We start from the raw sequence: 26,821 nt of genomic DNA on the forward strand, positions 1-26,821 counted from the left end.
ACCTCTAAGCAAGTCTGCCATGGTATGCCTTGTATGAGCTTGACAGTTTAACAGCCAGACAAAATATAATAATGACCAACAGTGTATGGCCCAAATTAGGCCAGCAGCAGTAAACACAATTAGAGCCCCTTTAAAACAAAACTGACACTAATTAGTCCACTAATTAGATCACGTTTGAGCTGGTAGCTCTGATATGAGGTAACTCAGAAAAACAGTTTGGAAAAATTGGACAGCCCAATATGATATGTTTCAGAATACAAATTAGGATGCGCTTACTTGCATAATTCTCTAAGTAACACTGCTTTGGGGAAAAGCAATAGAGTCAATTTTGCGGGTGACAGAAAATGGACTCATAATATTGATATGGAAAATATTATTACTAGTTGTAACATCCTTCAGGGCTTGGCATTTGAATGGGCGTAGGATGTGCATTCTGAGAGCCAAACAGAATGGTATGGTGAGCACAACAGGTAATAGAACCAAAACAGTCAACCATAATAAAAAAAAAAATACTATTTGACATGTTCATTGCTTTCTTTTCCCCATTGTGTGTGTGTGTGTGTTCTTTATTCATTGGTCTGGGGCATGTGTAGGCAAATAGAATAACATTATTTGTATTACACACACACACCATTCTGTGACCCATTCTCCAGCTATGTCTGGAAGGAATTTCAGAAATGGTTTCATACATCAGCAGCCTGGAGGCTGGATGTGATTCGCTGTATTTATCAGCTTGCTCTCTCCCACAATTCAACAGGCACCAGAAGGAGAGAAGTAGAGGGCGACAGAAAGTATTTAAATAAATAAATAGATTGTTGTTGAAGTATTGCAATACAACATAAACAACCAAAGCTAAAACGGGGAACTATTGCAACACACTTTGGTTTTATTATTTTTTTTATAGCTAGCGAGATACAGTTGCTTTCACGAAATGTGTTCGACTGCTAAGCTAGCCGACTGGCTAAACTAAGTAGCTAGCAAGTTAGCTCAGCTCGGTTCCGGCCTAAAATAGCTAACGTTAGCTCCATTTTCAGATTTCGGGAAAACCACAATTCAAGTGTACATTACCACGTATGCAGATGTTCATCTAACGAAGTAAGTACCCAAATATACATTATACAGATCGTTTAATAAACTCATAGCTAATGAATGTAGCTAGGCAGCCAAGTTAGCTAGCTATAGTAACGTTATTTGGCTAGGTGAGCTAACTTGGTTGACCAGACAGCTAAATGCAGTATTACGTGTCAACACAATATTAACATTTGTCAACTACATTGATATTCAGCTGTCAAGGTGAAACTGATGTCGTATTTGGGATAACTAACTATGATTCATTTAGACCGTTCATGTTACAGTTCTCTTAACGTTTTAACAATGTAAACATTGCTAGTTAGCTAGATGGCTAGCAGAACTAAAGGCTGTGGTAGGCCCAGATGGCTAACTAGCTATTAGCTTCGTAGCTAACGAATGAGCTAACATTGTTAATTTGGCAGCTGGCACAGACAAGACCATGCAGTTTAGCGCCACGGCCAACTTGGCAAATTATTTAATAGCAATGCAAGGAAACTGAACAAAAATGCAACAATTTCAAATATTTTGCTGACTTAGTTTACATGAGGAAATCAGTCAATTAAAATAAGTGCATTAGGCCCTAATCTATGGATTTCACATGACTGGGAATACAGTTGACTTTAGGATTGTCACCGTATTTCTGTGAATTCAAATTGCCTATTATAAAATTAAATTGTGTTCGTTGTCCGTAATTTATGCCTGCCCATACCATAACCCCACCATGGGGCACTCTGTTCACAACTTTGACATCAGCAAACTGCTCGCCCACACGACAATACACGTGGTTGTGAGGCCGGTTGGACATACTGCCAAATTCTCTAAAATGAAGTTGGAGGCAGTTTATGGTAAAGAAATGAACACTCAATTCTCTGGCAACAGCTCTGTTGGACATTCCTGCAGTCAGCATGCCAATTGCACGCTCCCTCAACTTGAGACGTCTGTGGCATTGTGTTCTATGACAACTGCATATTTTAGAGATGCCTTGGACAAGGTGCACCTGTGTAATGATCATGCTGTTTAATCAGCGTCCTGATATGCTACACCTGTCAGGTGGATGGATTATCTTGGAAAAGGAGAAATGCTCACTAACAGAAATGTAAACAAAGATGTGCACAACATTTGAGGGAAATAAGCTTTTTGTGCATCTGGAACATTTCTGGGATCTCTTATTTCAGCTCATGAGACATGGGACCAGCACTTAACATGCAACTACTGTATGTGTTGTCAAAACATGAGCTTTTTGAGGCTAGAAACGTAATCAATAAACTACCTGACTTTTTAGCAATGACGAGGGCCTAAGCTACCTAGCTACCGTTACCTAGCTATGGGCATTCATTCTGTTCATATTTTAGCTGGCTAGCTAACAACACCATTTCATTTTGAAACAGTCTGTAAATAATATTTAGCCAACAATAGCTTTATGAACACTGTAAAAGGGACGTGTAAAGACACCAGGTGAACGATTGCTGAATCATTTTCTTGAAAATGTTTCTGCTATGTCACTATGGTTGGTGACATTCATAGTTTTACCTACAAAACAAATGTAGGTCTATTTTTTTTCAATCCCCACAATATTGCTATCAGATTCAACATGATCACATTTTTTTATTTCTAGACCAAGGGAAAGCTGATGGAACGTTAGTCCAACTGAGTCACCAATTCTCGTCATGCAATGGTGAGTAATCACTTTGTACACTGTGCACTAATAAAAGGATCAGCGTATCAGTAAACATCAGGGTGTGTCTTGAAACGTCTGTAGAGGCGTGCCTGTGTTGTACCAGGATTATCTGCATTGAATGAGGGTAGTGATTACTAATATAATGTAGGTAGAGGAACTGTAGGCCTAATGTTGGCCCATCCAAGAATTATAGAAACACATTATTTGGTATGAGAAACACTTAAATTACTGTATTATGAAGGAAAAAATAAAGTGGAACTGTAGTGATTTTTTTATTTATTTATTTGTGTTTTCTAAGGGGATGAGCGCTCTGCAGTGTATATGACCAGCTGTCTCCAGCCTGATGGGAGGACTCTGTGGATAGCAGCACCGTCTTCAGGACTCCAGGAGGAGAGTAGCCGCCCCTGCCAAGGAGGGCCGTTCAGAATGAAGAAAATCAGCCTTAAGACCATCCGCAAGTCCCTCAACATCAAGGTCAAGGAGGAAGGAGGGGGGGACTTTGTCATGCTCCAGCAGCCCTCGCTAGCGGCCGACTTCTCCAAGGAGGACTCGCTCTTTGGGGGCTGCTACACTAAAGATCTTGCGGGCTGCAACCTGGGAATTGGTGATGTGGGAGAGGAGAAGGCGGGACACAACAAGGGCCGGTCTAAGAGCGAGAGCCTGATGGGTTCTCTGAAGAGGAGGCTGTCGGCCAAGCAGAAGGCCAAGGTCAAAGGTGGCTCATTAGCCATGGGGTCGGCTGACGATGATGACACCTTCTCCTCCTCCTCGGTCCCAATCAGCTTCAACGAGGTCAAGGCCCAGCGTCCGTTACGATCCGCGTCGCTCCGTAGCCACCATTACAGCCCATCTCCCTGGCCCCTGCGGCCTGTCGCTTCAGATGAGGCCTGCATCAAAATGGAGGTGAAGGTTAAAGCCATGGTCCATTCCCCCAGCCCAAACCTGAATGGCGTGCGGAAGGAGTTCCACCACCATGACTTTCAGATGGAGAACATCTTCCAGGAGCAGGCCGAGTCCCTGAAGAACCTCCAGCAGCCGCAGAACGGAGACTTGAACATTGACAAACACGTGCCTGTAGTCCTGGGCCTCACGCCGCAGGACTACATCCAGTACACCATGCCTTTAGATGAGGGAATGTACCCAGAGGGGTCCCACTCTGTCTCTCACTCCTTCTGCCTGGACAGGTCCTCGCCCATGGAGGTGGTGACGGAGGTGGACAGTAGCTCTCTCCACGCCGACCACCAGAGTCAGGAGGACATGGATCTGGTGAGTCTGAACCGGAACCTTCCAGCGGACCTCTTCATGGAGTCACAGTCGGTGAACGGCCTCTTCATCGGCTCTAACGGTGTGATGCTCCATAGCTGCAGGGACAGGGTCAACGCTCAACAACACCCCGCTCCTCCCCAGCGCTCCCCTCTCCTGCCCGCGCTACCCAGCAACAACATCCCCAGGACTTACTCCAGGTTCGGCGGGGCAGACGGCCACGTGGCGGCCCGGGTGAGGCAACATCTGAACTTTGACCTTGACTCTGCTCCAGGGGTGAGTCGACTGTATGACTCAGTCCGGAGCAGTGGACCAATGGTGGTAACCAGCCTGACTGAGGAGCTGAAGAAGCTAGCCAGGCAGGGTTGGTACTGGGGACCTATCACACGCTGGGAGGCCGAGGAGAAGCTGGTCAACCTGCCTGACGGCTCGTTTCTGGTCAGGGACAGCTCGGACGACAGGTACCTCCTCAGCCTGAGTTTCCGCTCCCAGACCAAGACCCTCCACACCCGCATTGAACACTCCAACGGACGCTTCAGCTTCTATGAGCAGCCTGATGTGGAGGGACACACGTCCATGGTGGACCTGATAGAATTCTCCGTCAAAGACTCTGAGAACGGAGCCTTCTGTTATTCTAGATCTCGCTTACCTGGGTCCGCCACCTACCCCGTCAGGCTGACCAATCCCGTGTCTCGGTTTATGCACGTGCGCTCCCTGCAGTACCTGTGTCGGTTTGTGATCAGACAGTATACCAGGATTGACCTAATTCAGAACCTGCCTTTGCCCAACAAGATGAAAGACTACCTGCAAGAGAAGCACTACTGACTCAGTTGACACAGACGTGAGATGGGACAGACGACGTTAGCAGCTTGCACTTTTGTGTTCAGTTTAAGAGATTCAACAAAGGTTTACAGACATTCGTAGTTCGGAGACGATCGATTGGGTTCCATTGGCTCTTTGTTTGTGTCCAGGGATGTTTGAAATGGAACCCTATTCTGTATGTAGTGCACTACTTTTGCCCAGAGCACTCGCTTAAAGTAGTGTACTGTATAGGGTGTCATTTCAGATTACCCCTTGGTTATTTTTGTTAGTGTCCAGTCCTCCATTTCTCAGTTATGGTTAAGTCATTGTGGCCAAGTCTCCAGAGACGTATAATAGAATATCCATTTATCAGATAAAGGGTTAAGTCATTGCGGCCACGCCTCCAGAGTGACATATCATAGAATCTGTCAGGAAGTATGCGGCGTGACTAAGTTACAGCTAACAACATTTATCAGCAGTGAGATCTAAAGATCAATATTTCTCCCCAGTTGCTGTAGAAAACTGTAAACGCTAGAATGGCAAGTTCAGCCTTCTGAATAATGTCAATATTTTGCCTTCTGACTGAAATTTACAGATTTAAAAATATACATTTCATTTAATTCACTGCAGCCTTTTAAGATGTCAAACCCAAGCCAGCTTTTAAGTGAAACCGTAATGAAATGCATATCCAGTCAGATTTGTTTTATGCTTCATTTGGCAATTTATTTGAAAGATCTCCAACAACTCTAAACGCGGTGGGGCGGATCTTTTGACAAACACTTTTTTTTATTTAATTTTTTTTGGCATAAACAATTTTATCCTCTTAATTTCTGAGTTCTTAAACAGGGTTAATTCAACCTTATTTGTCATCCATCAAGTTGGTTAATGACAACTGCTAATAAGAAGTGTAAGCTGTATGTGGGTGCATGTAGACAACTTTCTCTCTCCCACTATAATGGTACTATTAGGAAAGAGACAGGATGGTTTCTATGTCGCCATGCACTTCAACTTAATAAGCATGCATCAATATCATCGCTTTTTAAAGGCAAATATCAGTAAGTAATTAACCTGAAGATAAACATTTAACTGCTTCTCTATTAGGAGTGTCAGAAAAGGCTGCCCTAGGATCAATTTAAGTGCCATGTTCAGTGCAGTATGCTTAGCTCTGTGTGCATGAAGGGTGTTTGAACGGTCAGACGCTGTAGAAACTTGGGCCTACTCAGTACACGGGACAGGAGTATCGACTGTAAAAAGGGAAAGTCACATTTTCATTTCTACAGCAACATTTATCACTAAACACATTTTAAGGAAACCTTGTGAGAAGGAATCTCAAAAATGGGGCTGCTTAGGTTGAGGCGTTTGAGGGGGGAAGCCAGAACAGATGAATATTGGAGCCCCTTCATCATATTTGGGAGGTCGCAAGGAGAGTGGGAGAGAGGAGATGTACGTGACAGAATTCCCTCCCAGTGCAGTAATGTCCTGCTCCATGGAGAATGAGATTGAGGCTTTTGTGGGAAGTTTGCCCAATGACTTGCATGAGTGATGTCATACTCTCGACTTCATGGCAGTTTTCCAGTTTGACAATTTTAAAATGGATCCACTGTCATGCTTATTGTCAATGTTAACCTACATATTCACAGTCTGGCTGGGCTGTTTGCATCAGAACAAAAGGGAGAAAATAATACTCGGTATGCTATGCAAGTGATTTCTGAACAGATACTTTGACAAGGAATCAAAGTTTTACGTATGTTAAAAGGATCTCTGACTACTTTGGTAGGCTGGTAGATATGTATAGTCTAGACCTAGGTAGTAATGATCTGTTGGTATCTACGGTGGTTACCATGACACCCGGATAGCAGAGGGTAGATAAGATCAGACGTTGTCCGCACGTTTTCAAAAGTGTTGCATAAAGATTTGTTGGCATTTTTATTGCTTTGAAATGTATAAGAATGAAGGATGTAGGTAATGTTGTCAGTCTGGTGTAGAAGGATTGTTCTACTCAGTTATATCACCAGCTGGGTGTTCTGTGTGCAATGGAGTTTTGAATATTTGTTTTATTTCCTGTGACTTGTGACATTCAGCTGTCATTTTGGGGACTAGTAGGGTGTTTGTTCCAGGGAAATGGCTGTGTGAGAGGTTATACCAAGGGAATGGCTGTATGCATGTTTTAGCAAGGTAAAATATTTTGCTTCATATAAGACAGAGATCTCCACTTGCTTGAAGATAAAGCCACATTTCTGGGCACGGTTCTTCACTGTACTGTTGGCTGGTAAATCTCCATTGTTTCCCCTTACTGATATTGTCCCTGGAATGACAGCATTAAAAAATGTCACAACACACAGTCCAACGTATGATTTCTCCAGAGCACACACAGGTGGGGTACCTGTTAATGAAATTAACTGAATTTTGTTATGTCTATGGGATACAAAGGGTAAGACACCAGTGTCATATCTAAGACTGTTGTTAGGTTATCAAGGAACAACGATGACTAGAATGTGGAACATTGAATTGAAGAAAACAAATGTGAAATGAAAATGTTTAATTGTTTGACGAATGTACGCTTAGTTGTATTTTTTTATTTTATTCAGGGTCCGCACAAAGTGCTTGAGGTGCTTAAAGTAATTGAATTTGACACTCTGAAATTGAAGTACTGGAATACCTTGAAAATCAGACAATTTCTCCAGTTGGTACATGAAAAGTACTTGATCAAATATGTTTAAGAAAAATATTGCAAAAAAATGTATTGGTCTTGCATATTAAATTCCAGGCAGACTACAGAGTGTTATTTCCTCACGTTTGGCGCTCTGGCTGCCAGGCGACCACACCAGCCACTCAGCCAGGCTGGTGCAGAACTGACTGATTATGCGCCGCCAAACGTCACGTCGATAGCTAAAACGCTGGTCAAATGTAGATTAAATCCTGCCTTTTGTGAATATGGAACATTTCTGGGTTCTTTTGTTTGAGCTCATGAAATATGGGACCAACACTTTACATGTTGGGTTATATATTTTTGATCAGTGTAGTTTACCCACCTTTTAAAAAAAAAAAGTTTTATCACTACATCACTGGACCCAATCAAGCCACACCGTGTAAGGTGCAAACAATGCTTCAGACTTTGACATGGCGAGCATGGGTGAATCGGCCCTGAAGAGCGACATGAAGGGGGGAAGACAACGCTGCATCCTGCTCTGGCACCAGTTCTACATCGTGACTTTTTCTCTGCAACAACTTCCAGAGCTTTGTTTTTTACCAACCGCCTCATTCACGCATCGCCAGCGAAATTACGCTTTATTAAGCGGCAGCCGTGCTCCTGCCATTCTGGTGGCCATTCAGGTGCCGTTTTCCTCACACAGCCCACCCAACCTTCTCCCGACCCGCGACTCTAGAGCTGCCATTCGGAAACAAGACGCTTTTGCGTAGCTATTAAGTAGTAGATGCCCAATAAAAACACAGTAGTCCTAAAGCTGGAATCGTGTAGTAATGTGACTAGGAAATGCGTTCACCATTAGGAATTGCCCAAAACTCTGCTCATCACTACACAAATTACAACATCAGTACTGACTTACCGTTCATGTATGTAATAAATAAGTAGAGAAATAATGTATTATTGAGTAGAATTTGTAAGGTAGTGATGAAATAGTAAGTTGTTTTTTTCCATGAGGTTGTGGTGATATACTGCCATCTGGTGGTGACTAGAAGCAATTGCATAAAAGGAACTATTACAAATTGATGGCCCTTGAAAAAAATATTGGTGCTTGAAAAAGTACTTAGGTCCTTGATTTTGACTTACCACTGTCTGTATGAACCCTGATGTATTGTGTGGCAGAGCCAGACAAACAGATCCCCAGTTGGCTAAACACTCACTGAGACGTTATTATGATACTTCAGTAGCCCGTGATTTGTTTTGTTCATTATCACTCTGTGTCATTGCCTTCTTATGTGTGAGTTTTAGGGGTTGACGCTTGTTCAAACTGCTGAAGCATTTTTGAATTCATAAGTTGTTTAGCAGTTAGCGAACAAGCTTCACCCATTTTATATTGTTTGTTTGTTTGCGCATCTCTGCAAATGAAGGTGATTGTTTACAATGATTTGGTAAATACCTGTTTTTATCCCCATCTTGTTTATCCTCGCTCCTATCATGGACATCTTTTGGTACAATTAAAAAAAATATATATATTTTTTTTTTGTGTGTGTTTTACACATTTGTGTTACTTCATGAACATGATATTGCCTTTCTTGTATTAAACTATGGGGAAAGAGAATGTCGCCATTTTGAAGTATGTACACACAATGACTTTTATCATCTTGGGAGAACAAAGTAGATTTGTAAACAGTTTTAGTCAATGTAAATATCATTAGTAGCTATTAGTAAGTCCTTTTATTAGGAAAAAACAACTTCAGTTTACATTTTCTTTTCTTTTGAAAAATAAACGGTAGTGATTTATTGCACACTTTGGATACAGTTGAAGTTTTTGTATAAATTATAAATAAAAACTATATTCCGAGTCTGTGGTAATACATTTTTTTTCTATTTGTTTCCAGTGTTTTAGAGGAAACACCAGAGCAACCAACGGACCAGTGTACTTTAAAATCAGTGGCTTGTTCTACTTTATCGCCTCTGACCACAGAACGTTGGCTGTCCAGTTTCAGTTAATTTCCCAACGATTCTACATGTTGAGCAGGTGATCACTAACACACGGTGGCCACCCGCTGCGTTCAGCCGTTGGTCTTTCATTTAGCAGATGCTTTTATCCAGAGTGACGTACAGGACCAATTAGGATTTAGTGTCTTGCTCAAGAATATATCAACAGCTTTTTCACCTAGTCGGCTCATGGATTCAAACCAGGAACCTTTTGGTTCCTGGCCCAAAGCTCTTAACCGTGAGGCGCCCAGCCACCATCTGTATTCACACAGGCAGCCTAATTCTGATCCCCCTCCCCCCACTAATTGGTATTTTTATCAGATCAGCTCTGAAAAATATCTGATGTGAAAAGATCTGACGTGATTGGTCAATATACCAGTGGAAAACAAAATATAAAAATGGGGCTGCCTGTGTGAAGATCAGCCTAATTCTTGTATAGTATTGACTGAAGGGCCAAATAAAGACTTCTCGTTCTATAATAAATTAAAACAAAGAAGCTCCTTCCTCATTTTCTGACAGTACTTTCTCAAACACTCAAATTACCACTCTTTTACTTGTCAATCATCCGTGTGTTTGAAGTACAAATTGAGCTGTTTGGGGAGAAGTCTGCGCTTTCCACACATACATGATCTAAGACTTCTGTTGTGATGCACTGGATGACTTCTGGGTCATGTTCAGTCGGTATGAAACGGGAGAGAACTTTCTCAGGCCATTGCCTGAACTTTGTTTCCCTGTTTTATTCCTACTGATCAGAGTAGTGGTGGCATTTTGCTCCGGTGGACACATTCGGTCCTCATCGAGGTCCGGAGGGCTGTACTGCCTTGCCGTTCTGTGAAAATGTGCTGTTTTTGATTGATTTAGAAATACAATCTAAAACTGTGGACTTAATTTGGTTCTCAAAAGCTGCAAAATAAATAGTCCCCTTTCCAGAAGGGTGGGACCAGTGTAGTGGCTGTGGGAGTTCAAGGAGTACAAGGAGTAGGAAGTGTATAGGAGTAGGGGAAAGAGGGAGTTGGAAGGCAGAAGATGACAAGAGGGAGCCATCCTGGAGGAGTGATGAGTAGGAGATCAGCTCTTACACAGTCTGCATGGTGATGAGGAGGTGGGGGGGGGGGGGGGGGTAATGGTGTCAGGTTTGGACCTCAGATCAGCTCTTACACAGTCTGCATGGTGATGAGGAGGTGGGGGGGGGGGTAATGGTGTCAGGTTTGGACCTCAGATCAGCTCTTACACAGTCTGCATGGTGATGAGGAGGTGGTGGGGGGGGTAATGGTGTCAGGTTTGGACCTCAGATCAGCTCTTACACAGTCTGCATGGTGATGAGGAGGTGGGGGGGGTAATGGTGTCAGGTTTGGACCTCAGATCAGCTCTTACACAGTTCGCATGGTGATGAGGAGGTGAAGTATATTTATCTGCAGTCTCTGACGGGCCTCTCCAGGCTTCTGAGGTAAAAGATGCACCAATGTTTTCGATCTCTCTCTCTCTCTCTCTCTGCCCGCAATGCTGAGCCTTTAAGATTTATTCATAGCAGACACTGGTGGTCGCAAAGTGAGATTCCTCCAGTTGTTCTTCTCTCTCACTCCCTCCCTGTTATCTGTATCCAAAATGTTTTTTTTTTGGAATGAAGTTTAACTTTTATTTTCTGTAAGTGAAGTCGTAGGCATAGAGCTGATGACGTCTCAATGTGACACAGTGTCACAGTCTTGCAGTTAGTGATTGTTGTTTCCAGGGGTGTCTGTGTGACATTGATGTGACCTATAGCAGTCAGTATTAGGAATAAGTTCTCAGCCCCAGTTCGGAATACCAATACTTTTACTCACTGTTATTTTGTTTACTCTCCAAAAACACTGATTTGAGTGTAGTGATGGAAAGATGACATTTGCCTGTTACATGTTTCGGCGATTGTTCCAAAAGCACATCTCAGGAAAACAACTCAATAAGACTCTTAGACTATTTTTCCCATTGAATTTAAACTGAACTGAAACCAAGAAAAATGTCCTTCACTGTTCAGCCAAAAACATTCAGTCATAGAAGCAAACCTACATGCTCTCAATCCTTGCTTACGCCATTTCTTTCCTGCACCGATATACCAGCCTTTATGACAAAAGGTGCTTGTCTCTGAGCAAATTCCTTCTCTGTATGGTTCTTAGTTAAAGACTGTTTACACCCGAGGAAACATCCATCACCCGCCTGGCTCCTCAGATTGATGAGGAGGCCGGGCCATCTGCCGCGTTGCGTGCCGCACCCATTTGTCACCAGCAAACCGGCATGATGAAGACCGCTCAAATTAGCCAGCCTACATACAGTATACAGTGGCTTCAGAAATACCCACTGACTTATTCCACATTTCTTTCTTTTACAGCCTGAATTCAAAATGGATTCAATAGATTTTTTTCTCTCACCCATCTACACACTATCACATAATGAAAAACTGAAAGCATGTTTTTAGAAATGTTTGTAAATTTACTTAATTATTCACACCCCGAGTCAATACATGTTAGTCACCTTTGGCTGCAATTACAGCTGTGCATCTTTCTGGGTAAGTCTCTAAGAGCTTTGCACATGTGGATTGTACAATATCTGCCCTTTATTATTTTCAAAATTCTTCAACCTCTGTCAAATTGGTTGTTGATCATTGCTAGACAACCATTTTCAGGTCTTGCCATAGATTTTCAAGCAGATTTAAGTCAAAACTGTAACTCGGCCACTCCGGTACATTCACTGTCTTCTTGGTAAGTAACTCCGGTGTAGATTTGGCCTTGTCTTTTAGGTTATTGCCCTGCTGGAAGGTAAATTCATCTCCCAGTGTCTGGTGGAAAGCAGACTGAACCAGGTTTTCCTTTAGGACTTTACCTGTGCTTAGCTCCGTTCTGTTTCTTTTTATCCTGAAAAACTCCCCAGTACTTAACGATTACAAGCATACCCATAACATGATGCAGCAATCGATATGCTTGAAAATATGGAGAGTGGTACTCAGTAATGTGTTGTATTGGATTTGCCCCAAACATAACACTTTGTATTCAGGACAAAAGGTTAATTGCGTTGCCACATTTTTTGCAGTATTACTTTAGTGCCTTGTTGCAAACAGGATGCATGTTTTGGAATATTTTATTTCTGTGCAGACTTCCTTCTTTTCACTCTGTCATTAAGTTAAGTATTGTGGAGTAACTACAACGTTATTGATCCATCCTCAGTTTTCTCCTATCACAGCCGTTAAACTCTGTAACTGATTAAAAGGCATTTTTAGCCTCATGGTGAAATCCCTGAGCGGTTTCCTTCCTCTCGGGCAACTGAATTAGGAAGGATGCCAGTATCTTTGTAGTGACTGGGTGTATTGATCCACTATCCAAAGTGTAATTAATAACTTCACCATGTTCAAAGGGATATATATATATATTTTTTTTTTTACCCATCTACCAATAGGTGCCCTTCTTTGCGAGGCATTGGAAAAGCTCCCTGGTCTTTGAAATTCACTGCTCGTCTGAGGGAACTTACAGATAATTGTAGAATGTGTGGTCATGTTAAGCACATACCACGTTAAACACTATTATTGCACACAAAGTGAGTCCATGCAAGTTATTTAGTATGTGATTTGTTAAGCAAATTTTCAATGATGAACTTATTTAGGCTTGAGTTATTTCTACTTTGACATTGTGTGTAAGGAAGTAACAAAAATGTATCTCAATTTAATAAATTTCAAATTCAGGCTGTTACACAACAGAATATGGACAAAGGTCAAGGGGCGCTGAATACTTTCTTTAAAAGAACATGACAGGGCAGGAGGTGGTGGGTCAGCCTGGTCTGGGCATGATGGAGCTGAAGGATGGAGGGGGATACCTGCTGGCAACAGATGTCTTTCAGCGGCAGGCAGACTGGCAGAGTGAAAGTTTCAGCTCTATTGATGCTTGTGATCTCATGCCAGCCAGTCCCGAGACACCACACCACCAGGCTCCTCTACCATCCATAGACACCCCACCTCACCACCAGGCTCCTCTGCCATCCATAGACACCCCACCACACCACCAGGCCCCTCTACCATCCATAGACACCCCACCACACCACCAGGCTCCTCTACCATCCATAGACACCCCACCACACCACAAGGCTCCTCTACCATCCATAGACACCCCACCTCACCACCAGGCTCCTCTACCATCCATAGACACCACACCAACAGGCTCCTCTACCATCCATAGACACCACACCACCAGGCTCCTCTACCATCCATAGACACCCCACCACACAATCAGGCTCCTCTACCATCCATAGACACCCCACCACACCACACCACCAAGCTCCTCTACCATCCATAGACACCCCACCACACCACCAAGCTCCTCTACCATCCATAGACACACCACCAGGCTCCTCTACCATCCATAGACACCCCACCACACCACCAGGCCCCTCTACCATCCATAGACACCACACCACCAGGCTCCTCTACCCTCCATAGACACCCCACCACACCACCAAGCTCCTCTACCATCCATAGACACACCACCAGGCTCCTCTACCATCCATAGACACCCCACCTCACCACCAGGCTCCTCTACCATCCATAGACATCCCACCACACCACACCACCAGGCTCGTCTACCATCCATAGACACCCCACCTCACCACCAGGCTCCTCTACCATCCATAGACACCACACCACCAGGCTCCTCTACCATCCATAGACACCCCACCACACCACCAGGCTCCTCTACCATCCATCATGCGTTAGCTGTGCCTAAACTTCAATTAGCTCCGTTAGTTGAAGGGACTGCTTTGGTGACAGGCCTCCTCCTCTGAATGAAAGACTTGTTTGTTATGCTTTACATAAAGATGGTCCTATAGGTGTAGTAAAGTTTTGCTTGCTGTAGTAACAACCGTGTATTTATTATGGATCCCCATTCGTTCCTACCAAGGCAGCAGCTGCTCTAACTGGGGTCCAGCAACATTAAGGCAGTTTATATACAAATAAAAACATTACATTTCACAACACGTTAAGTGTGTGCCCTCAGGCCCCTACTCTACTACCACATATCTACACCACAAAATCCATGTCTACGTGTGTGTATAGTGAGTATGTTATCGTATGTGTGTTTGTATGCATGTGTCTGTGCCTATGTTTGTGTTGCTTCACAGTCCCCGCGGTTCCATAAGGTGTATTTTTACCTGTTTTTTAAAAATCTGATTCTACTGCCTTCATCAGTTACCTGATGTGGAATAGAGTTCCATGTAGTCATGGCTCTATGAAGTACTGTGCGTCTCCCATAGTCTGTTCTGGACTTGGTGTATTCAACATGTCAATACTTCTCAAAAATACAAGTAGCGATGAAGTCAATTAGGTATGCACCGATATGCCATTTTTGGCTGATACCGATATTTTAGCGTCTGTTTAAGCATTCTAATACAGTTAAATAGTTGAAACACACACACACACTGACCAAAAAGTTATTTTGTTGATATTTACATATGTCCCCATTAGCAGTAAAACAATCAAAACCTAATTCTTTCACTTACTTGCTGTGCTGTTTCGTTGTTCATTTGTTCAGTCGTTTCATTCTTGTAAGATTTCATCATACAAGTCTAGCAGGGAAGTTTCAGCTCTGTCTGTCTGTGGCCTCTCTTCCTCGGTGCGCACTGTCACTGTGTCCGTTTCCATCTTGTCCAGCTGTGTCTAACATTTCACGTAAACACTGTTTCTTGTCTGCATCGAAGTAGTGGTCCTTGTACCTAGCATCGAGCATGGTGGCGACACAGTAAAGAGGCTCAGAGAGGATGCCACCGAATCACTTGTTCACAGCCTCTAGTAGAGTACTTTTCCAAGTTTTAACCCCACGGTCTGTGTGGGCAGTTTTGTTGAGCAGGTGTTTCAATGCCATGACAGAGGGTATCACGTCTACTGCAGACGCAGTTGATGAGCTTATTTCTCCAGTCAGTTGTTCGAATGGAGCTAGGAGTGTGTTCATGTTTCCAAGTTTCAAACATGTTCACAAATACCATTGAAATGGCAGCAGTGGTATGAGAACCAGCACATTCTTGAGCATGCAATACGGCTTTCCTCAGTACAAAATCCTTGTCGACCCACTGTGCTGTCAGACTCAGGATGCTCATGGGGCTGACATCGCCGGTCCAGATGTCAGTCCTGAAGCTAATAGCAGTGACGCCCATAGCAAGTGGCTCATGAATGTGCGTTTCAATAATACTGTGTAACTCCGGTAAAGTAGCATCTGAAAAATAGCGCCTACTTGGTAATGTGTAGCGGGGCTCAACCAGTCGGCGAAAGCCAACATCATCCACGACAGAGAACGGTTGATTCTCAAGAACGGTTGATTCGCCAATGAATTCCATTATCTTGGCGTTTTAATGGATTTCGCCTTTGAGTTGTCTCGCTGAGATTTTCTTACTCTTTCAAATGACTGCTGGACTTGCTGACCACTCGATCCACACAGCAGACATTGTGGGCTAGGTTAGGAATGCTATGTTGCACTAGTAGCGCAATATCACTACATCGTATACCTACGTAATATAGGTTTGCACGTCAGCTTTGACATTGGTTTTGAACATCGCGGTTAAACTTGACATCGGGCCCATGTTGGCATTTTTAGCTAATATCGTCCGATTCCGATATGCTTACCGATTTATATCATGCATCCCTAAAGTCAATTTCTCCTCTACTTTGAGCCAGGACAAGGTCAATACAATGCTGTTACTGTAATAATTACAGTATTAATATACAGGTATAAGCACACATTAATACAATGATACTGTAATAATTACAGCATTAATATACAGGTATAAGCACACATTAATACAATGCTGTTACTGTAATAATTACAGTATTAATATACAGGTATAAGTACACATTAATACAATGATACTGTAATAATTACAGCATTAATATACAGGTATAAGCACACATTAATACAATGCTGTTACTGTAATATTTACAGCATTAATACAATGATACTGTAATAATTACAGCGTTAGTACACAGGTATAAGCACACATTAATACAAGGCTGTTACTGTAATTACAGTATTAATACACATGTATAAGTACACATTAATACAATGCTGTTACTGTAATAATTACAGTGTTAGTACACAGGTATAAGCACACATTAATACAATGCTGTTACTGTAATAATTACAGTATTAATACACAGGTATAAGCACACATTAATACAAGGGTGTTACTGTAATTACAGTATTAATACACAGGTATAAGCACACATTAATACAAGGCTGTTACTGTAATTACAGTATTAATACACATGTATAAGTACACATTAATACAATGCTGTTACTGTAATAATTACAGTGTTAGTACACAGGTATAAGCACACATTAATACAATGCTGTTACTGTAATAATTACAGTATTAATACACAGGTATAAGCACACATTAATACAAGGCTGTTACTGTAATTACAGCATTAATATACAGGTATAAGCACACATTAATACAATGCTGTTACTGTAATATTTACAGCATTAATACAATGATACTGTAATAATTAGTGTTAGTACACAGGTATAAGCACACATTAATACAAGGCTGTTACTGTAATAATTACAGTATTAATACACAGGTATAAGCACACATTAATACAAGGCTGTTACTGTAATTACAGCATTAATATACAGGTATAAGCACACATTAATACAATGCTGTTACTGTAATATTTACAGCATTAATACAATGATACTGTAATAATTACAGTATTAATACACAGGTATAAGCACACATTAATACAATGCTGTTACTGTAATATTTAGAGTTAATACAATGATGCTGTAATAATAACAGCGTTAGTACACATGTATAAGTACACATTAATACAATGCTGTTACTGTAATAATTACAGTATTAATACACAGGTATAAGCACACATTAATACAATGATACTGTAATAATTACAGCATTAATATACAGGTATAAGCACACATTAATACAATGCTGTTACTGTAATATTTAGAGTTAATACAATGATGCTGTAATAATAACAGCGTTAGTACACATGTATAAGTACACATTAATACAATGCTGTTACTGTAATAATTACAGTATTAATACACAGGTATAAGCACACATTAATACAATGCTGTTACTGTAATAATTACAGTATTAATACACAGGTATAAGCACACATTAAAATAAAGGGCTACAGAATCATTTGACATTTGGAGTTATGAACATAGTTTAGGTAAGTTTGCATAATGTGTATTTGACTAATCTGCTATGAATGTGAGGTTTCCCCAAATGTCCCCACATTGGTTCATATACTCAGTCATGTTCCAATACCTTTCCATCATTCCAACCTCACCAGTCATCAGGCTGCTAGGTTAGGCAAAAAACTGGTCTTAATTGCAGCCAAGCGGGTAATGTTAACGACCGGTAGCAGCCTCTGTCACCTGGCAGTGGGTAATGTTAACGACCGGTAGCAGCCTCTGTCACCCAGGCAGTGGGTAATGTTAACGACCAGTAGCAGCCTCTGTCACCAGGCAGTGGGTAATGTTAACGACCGGTAGCAGCCTCTGTCACCAGGCAGTGGGTAATGTAAACGACCGGTAGCAGCCTCTGTCACCAGGCAGTGGGTAATGTTAACGACCGGTAGCAGCCTCTGTCACCCAGGCAGCGGGTAATGTTAACGACCGGTAGCAGCCTCTGTCACCAGGCAGTGGGTAATGTAAACGACCGGTAGCAGCCTCTGTCACCAGGCAGTGGGTAATGTTAACGACCGGTAGCAGCCTCTGTCACCAGGCAGTGGGTAATGTAAACGACCGGTAGCAGCCTCTGTCACCAGGCAGTGGGTAATGTTAACGACCGGTAGCAGCCTCTGTCACCCAGGCAGCGGGTAATGTTAACGACCGGTAGCAGCCTCTGTCACCAGGCAGTGGGTAATGTTAACGACCGGTAGCAGCCTCTGTCACCAGGCAGTGGGTAATGTTAACGACCAGTAGCAGCCTCTGTCACCTGGCAGTGGGTAATGTTAACGACCGGTAGCAGCCTCTGTCACCAGGCAGTGGGTAATGTTAACGACCAGTAGCAGCCTCTGTCACCCAGGCAGCGGATAATGTTAACGACCGGTAGCAGCCTCTGTCACCCAGGCAGTGGGTAATGTTAACGACCGGTAGCAGCCTCTGTCACCTGGCAGTGGGTAATGCTAACGACCGGTAGCAGCCTCTGTCACCCAGGCAGTGGGTAATGTTAACGACCGGTAGCAGCCTCTGTCACCTGGCAGTGGGTAATGTTAACGACCGGTAGCAGCCTCTGTCACCCAGGCAGTGGGTAATGTTAACGACCGGTAGCAGCCTCTGTCACCAGGCAGTGGGTAATGTTAACGACCAGTAGCAGCCTCTGTCACCTGGCAGTGGGTAATGTTAACGACCGGTAGCAGCCTCTGTCACCAGGCAGTGGGTAATGTTAACGACCGGTAGCAGACTCTGTCACCTGGCAGTGGGTAATGTTAACGACCGGTAGCAGCCTCTGTCACCAGGCAGTGGGTAATGTTAACGACCAGTAGCAGCCTCTGTCACCTGGCAGTGGGTAATGTTAACGACCGGTAGCAGCCTCTGTCACCAGGCAGTGGGTAATGTTAACGACCGGTAGCAGCCTCTGTCACCTGGCAGTGGGTAATGTTAACGACCGGTAGCAGCCTCTGTCACCCAGGCAGTGGGTAATGTTAACGACCGGTAGCAGCCTCTGTCACCAGGCAGTGGGTAATGCTAACGACCGGTAGCAGCCTCTGTCACCCAGGCAGTGGGTAATGTTAACGACCGGTAGCAGCCTCTGTCACCAGGCAGTGGGTAATGTTAACGACCGGTAGCAGACTCTGTCACCTGGCAGTGGGTAATGTTAACGACCAGTAGCAGCCTCTGTCACCTGGCAGTGGGTAATGTTAACGACCGGTAGCAGCCTCTGTCACCAGGCAGTGGGTAATGTTAACGACCAGTAGCAGCCTCTGTCACCTGGCAGTGGGTAATGTTAACGACCGGTAGCAGCCTCTGTCACCTGGCAGTGGGTAATGTTAACGACCGGTAGCAGCCTCTGTCACCTGGCAGTGGGTAATGTTAACGACCGGTAGCTTTCCCTGCCAGATGGCAGCCGCTCCGAGGAGGAAAACACATCTAACACAGTTTGCTGTTTGATCGATCGGTGGTTTCTCTCCCTTTCAGCGATCCGGAGTGGACAACAGGGAAAGTACTACTAAAGTCGTCATGATGGAGAGGACTGTTCACTAAGCACACTGAGCAGTGTACCCACACCTGGCATGTGGAAGACATGGATCATCCCTGTAGATGGTACCCACCGCCTTGTATGTCTCCTCACATACAACATGGGATGAGTTTGCACATGCATAATTGAGCGTGTGTGTGGGTGTGTACCCCTGCCAGTGTAATTTCCATAAGGCCATAGCCAGGGCCAGTGGGAGTCATAAGACAGACATAATTGCACCATTGAAACGCCTGGCATCTGGAACCACCAGGTAGCTCAGAGACTACCCTTCTCTCTCTCCCCGCCTCTTTCTCTCATTCCCCTCTTTCTCCCTCTTCCCCAACTCTGTCTCTCACTCTCTATTCTCACTCCCTTATCTCTCTCTCTCTCCCTCTCTCTCTCTGTGACATTGACAGCGTTCTCTCTCTCTCCCTCTCTCTCTCTGTGACATTGACAGCATTCTCTCTCTCCCTCTCTCTCTCTGTGACATTGACAGCGTTCTCTCTCTCTCCCTCTCTCTCTCTGTGACATTGACAGCGTTCTCTCTCTCTCCCTCTCTCTCTCTGTGACATTGACAGCATTCTCTCTCTCCCTCTCTCTCTCTGTGACATTGACAGCGTTCTCTCCTCCCATCCCTCACTCAGACGGGTGGCGTGGAGGGGGATGGGGGGAGGAACAGGTGGTGCCCATCAGGAAATAGATGGGGAGTGTTTTGAAAGGTGGCCTCTTCCCCCATCCCTCAAGGAGCTCCTGGGTAGGCTAGCTGTCCTTCAGTGGTCCAAGAGGCACAGAGAGGACGGGTAGAGGAAATGGGAACAGGTGTTATCTTGTCATGTGTGGTGAGGAGGTTGCTCCCTACACGTCTGGGGGAAAGCAGAGGAGAGATAGTCCACAGAGTATGTTTTGTATAGCTCTGTACCTTTTATAATGGGATTCCCACCAGTACCAAAGTCTCAGTACTGACATTTGTTCTACAATGTTCTTTGCGTGGAAATTAAAGTGGTTTTGAAAGCAACATAAAGCTATCTTCCCTGCTGTCCTACTATGCATCTTGATATGGGTTAAACATTTATTCTCCAGTCCGAATTTACTACAAAGTGTAAATAGGAGAATTTTGGTCATAAAGTCAGTCTCATACAAAAATGAGTTTTAAGACTTGTCTTCCTGACTGCATCACAAAGTAAATTAAGGTTGAGTTTGTTTTAACACTGCCCATAGCTGGCAGCACACAAGTAATCATCAATTAGGAGTGCATCTCCACCCGATCCGATTGTAATGGCTTTGGTAAATTTGGGTTGACTTTGGATATCCCTATGGGGCTAGTTAGGGACCATCGGTAAATTACACAGTGTACATGGGACAATATGTTAACTTCAATAGTTCTAAATTTCAATGACTTCAAAAACCTCAAACCAAATATACATTTTAGAAATTCAAATACAAATATTGAAAGCATTTCATGAGAACTAAAAGGCGTGTAACATTAAAATATTGTCTCATTTACATTGTATAATTTATTGATGGTCCCTAACTAGCCCGGAGATAGGCTATCCAAAGTTAAACCAATTTTTGCCATGGTCCCACACCAGCAGACTAAAGCTAATTGGCTAACTCTTCCCACCTGCGAAAACACACATCAAACCACACCCCGAAACCAACTCATGTTTGAATTTAGTCATGGCCGCTAGTGTTTTTAAAATGTAAACAAGGTCAAATCAGGAAGTAGCCTTTTAATTAATTTCATACACAACACTACCTAGTAGGCCTACTGCCAACCTAGTCCTGCGCAACAAACAATGACAGAAACTGAGTTGTGTTTATATAAACATTTCACATTGACCTTTTTAGGAGACACTCTTATCCAGAGAAATTAGTGTTAAGTGCCTTGCTCAAGGGCACAGACAGATTGTTCACCTAGTCAGCTCTGCGATTCAAACCAGTGACCTTTCAGTTATTGGGACAACGCTTTTAACCACTAGGCAATCCTGCCACCCCCTTTTGTCAAAAGTGACAAATTTATAATTAATGACTCGTCTGCCTCCAATCTGTTTTTTAGGGCAGGCCAAAGTGCCTTTGCTTTGTGCTTTGATTGAATTGCCCCCTCATCGCACACACTTTGAACTACTGACGTCCCAGAGGCCCCTACCCTTCCCCTGCGTCCCTCCCTCCCTCCAGATCCCACATCCAAGATGTCGCATGGCAATTAACCAACAAAGCTTCCACAGTGCAGCTCTACCTTTCCTTTCCTGGGCTCTTAGCCTGCTGCCGTGCTGACTGCAGAGGTCCTCTAGCGCTTGGATGACCAGGGGATCTCTCAATCCACACGAGCCAGCAGCCATGCAACCAGCCCGTGTGCCTCAAAAACGTACCTCAATAGTGCTGTTCTCCATGGTTATCACCCTGTGCCCCAGTCTGTTGCTTTAGTAGGCTACTGTATTCAGACTGTTTTATTGTCACTATAAGCCTGCCAAGAGATGGTTCTGTAGTGTGAAAGGGGCATGCTAATATTGACCATGTGTGTGTGTGTGTGTGTGTGTGTGTGTGTGTGTGTTTAAGCCTAATTTCATTCCTAAAATGTGTTTTATTTGAGAGACGTAATGGCATTCCAGTAATTACTACTCTGCTATTATTCGCTGTGACAGGAGAGGACACTTTCATGAAGGAAAATCACATTCTTCATGTCTGATTTTGTGTTCAGAGTTGAAGCCCATGTCTCTTCTCTTTTAAATCACGGCTGTGGGCTGCTCTCATTTGATATGCACACATCACGGGGAGAGAGAGAGAGGTATGCTAAATGTAGCGCTTCACATCATAACTGGACGTGAATCATAAAATCAAATGGAGAATAAAGTTGTGTCGCTGTGGAGAGACTGGGAACATGGAGACCACCACACATCTGGCTGGATTCTCAGTCATGGTTACACATGACTTTACAGAGTTACAGAGACAACATTAAGGCCTTGCATTCCCTTATATTCATTCCATATAAGCTTGCTATTTTCCAGTACTATTCTCTCAGAGACATTTGTTGTATGGAATACATTTCACAGTGCTTGACACATTACCAACTCCCTGACATTACCATGTCCCCAACATTACCAACTACCCAACATTAACATGTCCCCAAGATTACCATGTCCCCAACATTACCATGTCCCCAACATTACCAACTACCCAACATTACCATGTCCCCAACATTACCAACTACCCAACATTACCATGTCCCCAACATTACCAACTCCCCAACATTACCATCTTCCCAACATTACCATGTCCCCAACATTACCATGTCCCCAACATTACCAACTACCCAACATTACCATGTCCCCAACATTACCAACTACCCAACATTACCATGTCCCCAACATTACCATCTTCCCAGCATTACCATGTCCCCAACATTACCAACTACCCAACATTACCATGTCCCCAACATTACCATGTCCCCAACATTACCATCTTCCCAACATTACCATGTCCCCAACATTACCAACTACCCAACATTACCATCGCCCCAACATTCTGCATTTTATTACCCTTATTTTACCAGGTAAATTGACTGAGAACACATTCTCATTTACAGCAACAACCTGGACAATAGTTACAGGTGGGATGATTAGGTGGCCATGATGGTATGAGGGTCAGATTGGGAATTTAACCAGGGACACCAGGGTTAACACCCCTACTCTTATGATAATTCCCATGGGATCTTCAGTGACCACAGAGAGTCAGGGCACCCGTTTAACATCCCATCCGAAAGACGGAACCTTACAATCTCCCCAACACATACATTACTCCCTCTCTATGCCATATTTGCACATACAGCACAGTATTCGGGGGGGCATGAGAGCTTCTCACACAGCTCAAGTGTTTTTCGGCCCTTGGGGTTAATAGCACCATGACAAGCTCGTTAGCATTTAAACCATCGCCGCTCAAAGATGACAGCCTCGCTCGCTGACAATTAACAGCTAAGAGAACAAACATTCATCTTACTCTTTGATTTACATTGTCAGCAACACCACACTTTAGTGCTCTGTCTTGAAAGCTAAGCGTGTGTTGTGTTTTTACCTGAATGATTTGATTTGTCAGTTCGTGATTTGATTTAAGACTGAGGGGCCTGAGTTCCCAGCTTCTTTCTCTCTCTCTCTCCCTCTCCCTCCTGTTTTATTCAGAATCAGACAGCTATTAGAGTTTGGAGATTTCTTGAACGCTTCCCAAAATGCAATGCCAGAGTAGGTGATTCACTGTTTCCAAATAGGCTTTCTTGGCATAGTGGCGTTCCTTTTTATAAACATCCATCCATAGCGGGGAGTGATGGAGGGAAAGCTGACAATCTGCAGGGGGATTACTGTATAGAGCTTGTTCTTATTCTTGTTCCTGAATGATGTTTAGACGTACTTGAATGATTTTAAAGCTCTTGGAATATAAGATTCCTCCGCTTACACTGCCAAATGATTAAGGACGCTCTTTTCACGAGGGATCTTAAACGTTCACATTAAAGGAAGATACCTGTTACTTTAACTGATGACAAAGAAAGAAGACGGAAAAATGCCAGAAAATAAAACGGCTGCTGTCTCAAAGTGCTCTTTCACAGCATCTTTTTTATTCCTGACTGCCGATCAGACCCTGGCGTGTCACTTTGGTTGCGTGGTGATGCTTTAATGGCACCATTCCATTTACAGGATGATCCATAGAAAGTTCTAGGTGGTGTTCAGTTGCTGTCTTTCTATTCACATATCCCATCTGATGGGGGAGATCAGAGGAAGTGCACATGTCTCCAGTTGTCACATAAATGGGAGTGGGAACACATGGGCACGGGTTGAAAGTAGGGTTGAAGGGGAGGGGTTGAAAGTATGCATGAAGGGGAGGGGTTGAAAGTAGGCTTGAAGGGGAGGGGTTGAAAGTAGAATTGAAGGGGAGGGGTTGAAAGTAGGTTTGAAGGGGAGGGGTTGAAATGATGATTGAAGGGGAGGGGTTGAAAGTAGGGTTGAAGGGGAGGGGTTGAAAGTAGGTTTGAAGGGGAGGGGTTGAAATTATGATTGAAGGGGAGGGGTTGAAATGATGATTGAAGGGGAGGGGTTGAAAGTAGGCTTGAAGGGGAGGGGTTGAAATTATGATTGAAGGAGAGGGGTTGAAAGTAGGCTTGAAGGGGAGGGGTTGAAAGTAGGTTTGAAGGGGAGGGGTTGAAAGTAGGCTTGAAGGGGAGGGGTTGAAAGTAGACTTGAAGGGGAGGGGTTGAAATTATGATTGAAGGGGAGGGGTTGAAATGATGATTGAAGGGGAGGGGTTGAAAGTAGGCTTGAAGGGGAGGGGTTGAAATGATGATTGAAGGGGAGGGGTTGAAAGGAGGTTTGAAGGAGAGGGGTTGAAATTATGATTGAAGGGGAGGGGTTGAAAGTAGGGCTGAAGGGGAGATGTTGAAAGTAGGGTTGAAGGGGGGCCATCAGTGACTGGCTGAACGATCAAGTCAGGAGCCAAAGTCGGGCATGCTTGAGTTCTGCTATCATTTTGTGTTGAAGCGATGGTGGTTTATTCCACCTCCAGACACATCTGCCTCAGCATACCAATGTTTCCTACATGGGTTTGGTGCTGGGAACCATGATTCACAGCTTATCATACCCTATGTTGCTTGGTATCAACTGAAAATCAAAGTAATAACTAAACCATACTGTTACTAAAGAAAACATTTGCTTACTAAGCCTTGACTAGTTGCTTGTCTGGAAGTTAAACTTCCGTAACCTCTTGTAGTCAGTTTACTCCTGTAATCACTGCATAGAAATCCACGTTCAAGGTACAGCTCAGCTCTGTCCGTGCTCTGTGTCTCTGTGTGCCTCTTTGAACTCTCCTGTAGCCACACATTCTCCCTCGTACAAATCCTTCACCCTCCAGCCTTTGAGCTGCGTAGTTCCTTTCTGTCTGCCTAACGTCTGTGTGTCTCTGTGTGTGTCTCCAACACAGGGAAGCCAAGCCGAGCACCTGAATGCGCTCCTAGATCTGTCTACTCCCTTTCTAGCACCTGAATGCGCTCCTAGTTCTGTCTACTCACCTTCGAGCACCTGAATGCGCTCCTAGTTCTGTCTACTCACCTTCGAGCACCTGAATGCGCTCCTAGATCTGTCTACTCACCTTCGAGCACCGGAATGCGCTCCTAGTTCTGTCTACTCACCTTCGAGCACCTGAATGCGCTCCTAGATCTGTCTACTCACCTTCGAGCACCTGAATGCGCTCCTAGTTCTGTCTACTCACCTTCGAGCACCTGAATGCGCTCCTAGATCTGTCTACTCCCTTTCTAGCACCTGAATGCGCTCCTAGTTCTGTCTACTCACCTTCGAGCACCTGAATGCGCTCCTAGATCTGTCTACTCCCCTCCGAGCACCTGAATGCGCTCCTAGATCTGTCTACTCCCCTCCGAGCACCTGAATGCGCTCCTAGATCTGTCTACTCCCCTCCGAGCACCGGAATGCGCTCCTAGATCTGTCTACTCACCTTCGAGCACCTGAATGCGCTCCTAGTTCTGTCTACTCACCTTCGAGCACCTGAATGCGCTCCTAGATCTGTCTACTCCCCTCCGAGCACCTGAATGCGCTCCTAGATCTGTCTACTCCCCTCCGAGCACCTGAATGCGCTCCTAGATCTGTCTACTCCCCTCCGAGCACCTGAATGCGCTCCTAGATCTGTCTACTCCCCTCCGAGCACCTGAATGCGCTCCTAGATCTGTCTACTCCCCTCCGAGCACCGGAATGCGCTCCTAGATCTGTCTACTCCCGTTCTACTTCTAAAACTAATTTTTATTTTATCTAACTAGTCAAGTCAGTAAAGATCAAATTCTTATTTTCAATGACGGCCCAAGAACAGTGGGTTAACTGCCTTGTTCAGGGGCAGAACGACACATTTTTACCTTGTCAGCTCGGGGATTCAATCTTGCAACCTTTCGGTTACTAGTCCAACGCTCTAACCACTAGGCTACCTGACGTTGCCTCTATAAAATACACCTTTAACGTAGGGAGGTGCGTTAGGAGGTTAGGAGGGAGGTGGGTGGGTGGGGCCTTCGTAGTGTTAGGAGGGAGGTACGGTGGGGCCTTCTGTATGGAAAGATGCAGCATGTGGCTAAATGACGTATTCATCCATTAGTCAGCATTTAGTGGTTTTTCATG

General features: G+C 43.9%; 1 protein-coding gene across 1 annotated transcript; it reads left to right on the top strand.

Annotated features, from left to right (window-relative positions):
• Positions 1-677: 677 nt before the first annotated feature.
• LOC115195370 (suppressor of cytokine signaling 6) lies at positions 678-9,318 on the top strand. Its single transcript, XM_029755166.1, has 3 exons — positions 678-1,095; positions 2,687-2,746; positions 3,048-9,318. Exon 3 carries the CDS (start codon positions 3,071-3,073, stop codon positions 4,835-4,837), a length of 1,767 nt encoding a protein of 588 aa, XP_029611026.1. The 5' UTR covers positions 678-1,095; positions 2,687-2,746; positions 3,048-3,070; the 3' UTR covers positions 4,838-9,318.
• The last annotated feature ends 17,503 nt before the right edge of the window (positions 9,319-26,821 follow it).

Source organism: Salmo trutta, chromosome 6 (assembly GCF_901001165.1).
Source record: "Salmo trutta chromosome 6, fSalTru1.1, whole genome shotgun sequence".
In the NCBI taxonomy this organism is placed as follows: Eukaryota; Metazoa; Chordata; class Actinopteri; order Salmoniformes; family Salmonidae; genus Salmo; species Salmo trutta.

Excerpts from the sequence above, each read along its gene's own strand:
- LOC115195370 (XM_029755166.1), top strand. The coding sequence starts at position 3,071 with ATGACCAGCTGTCTCCAGCCTGATGGGAGGACTCTGTGGATAGCAGCA.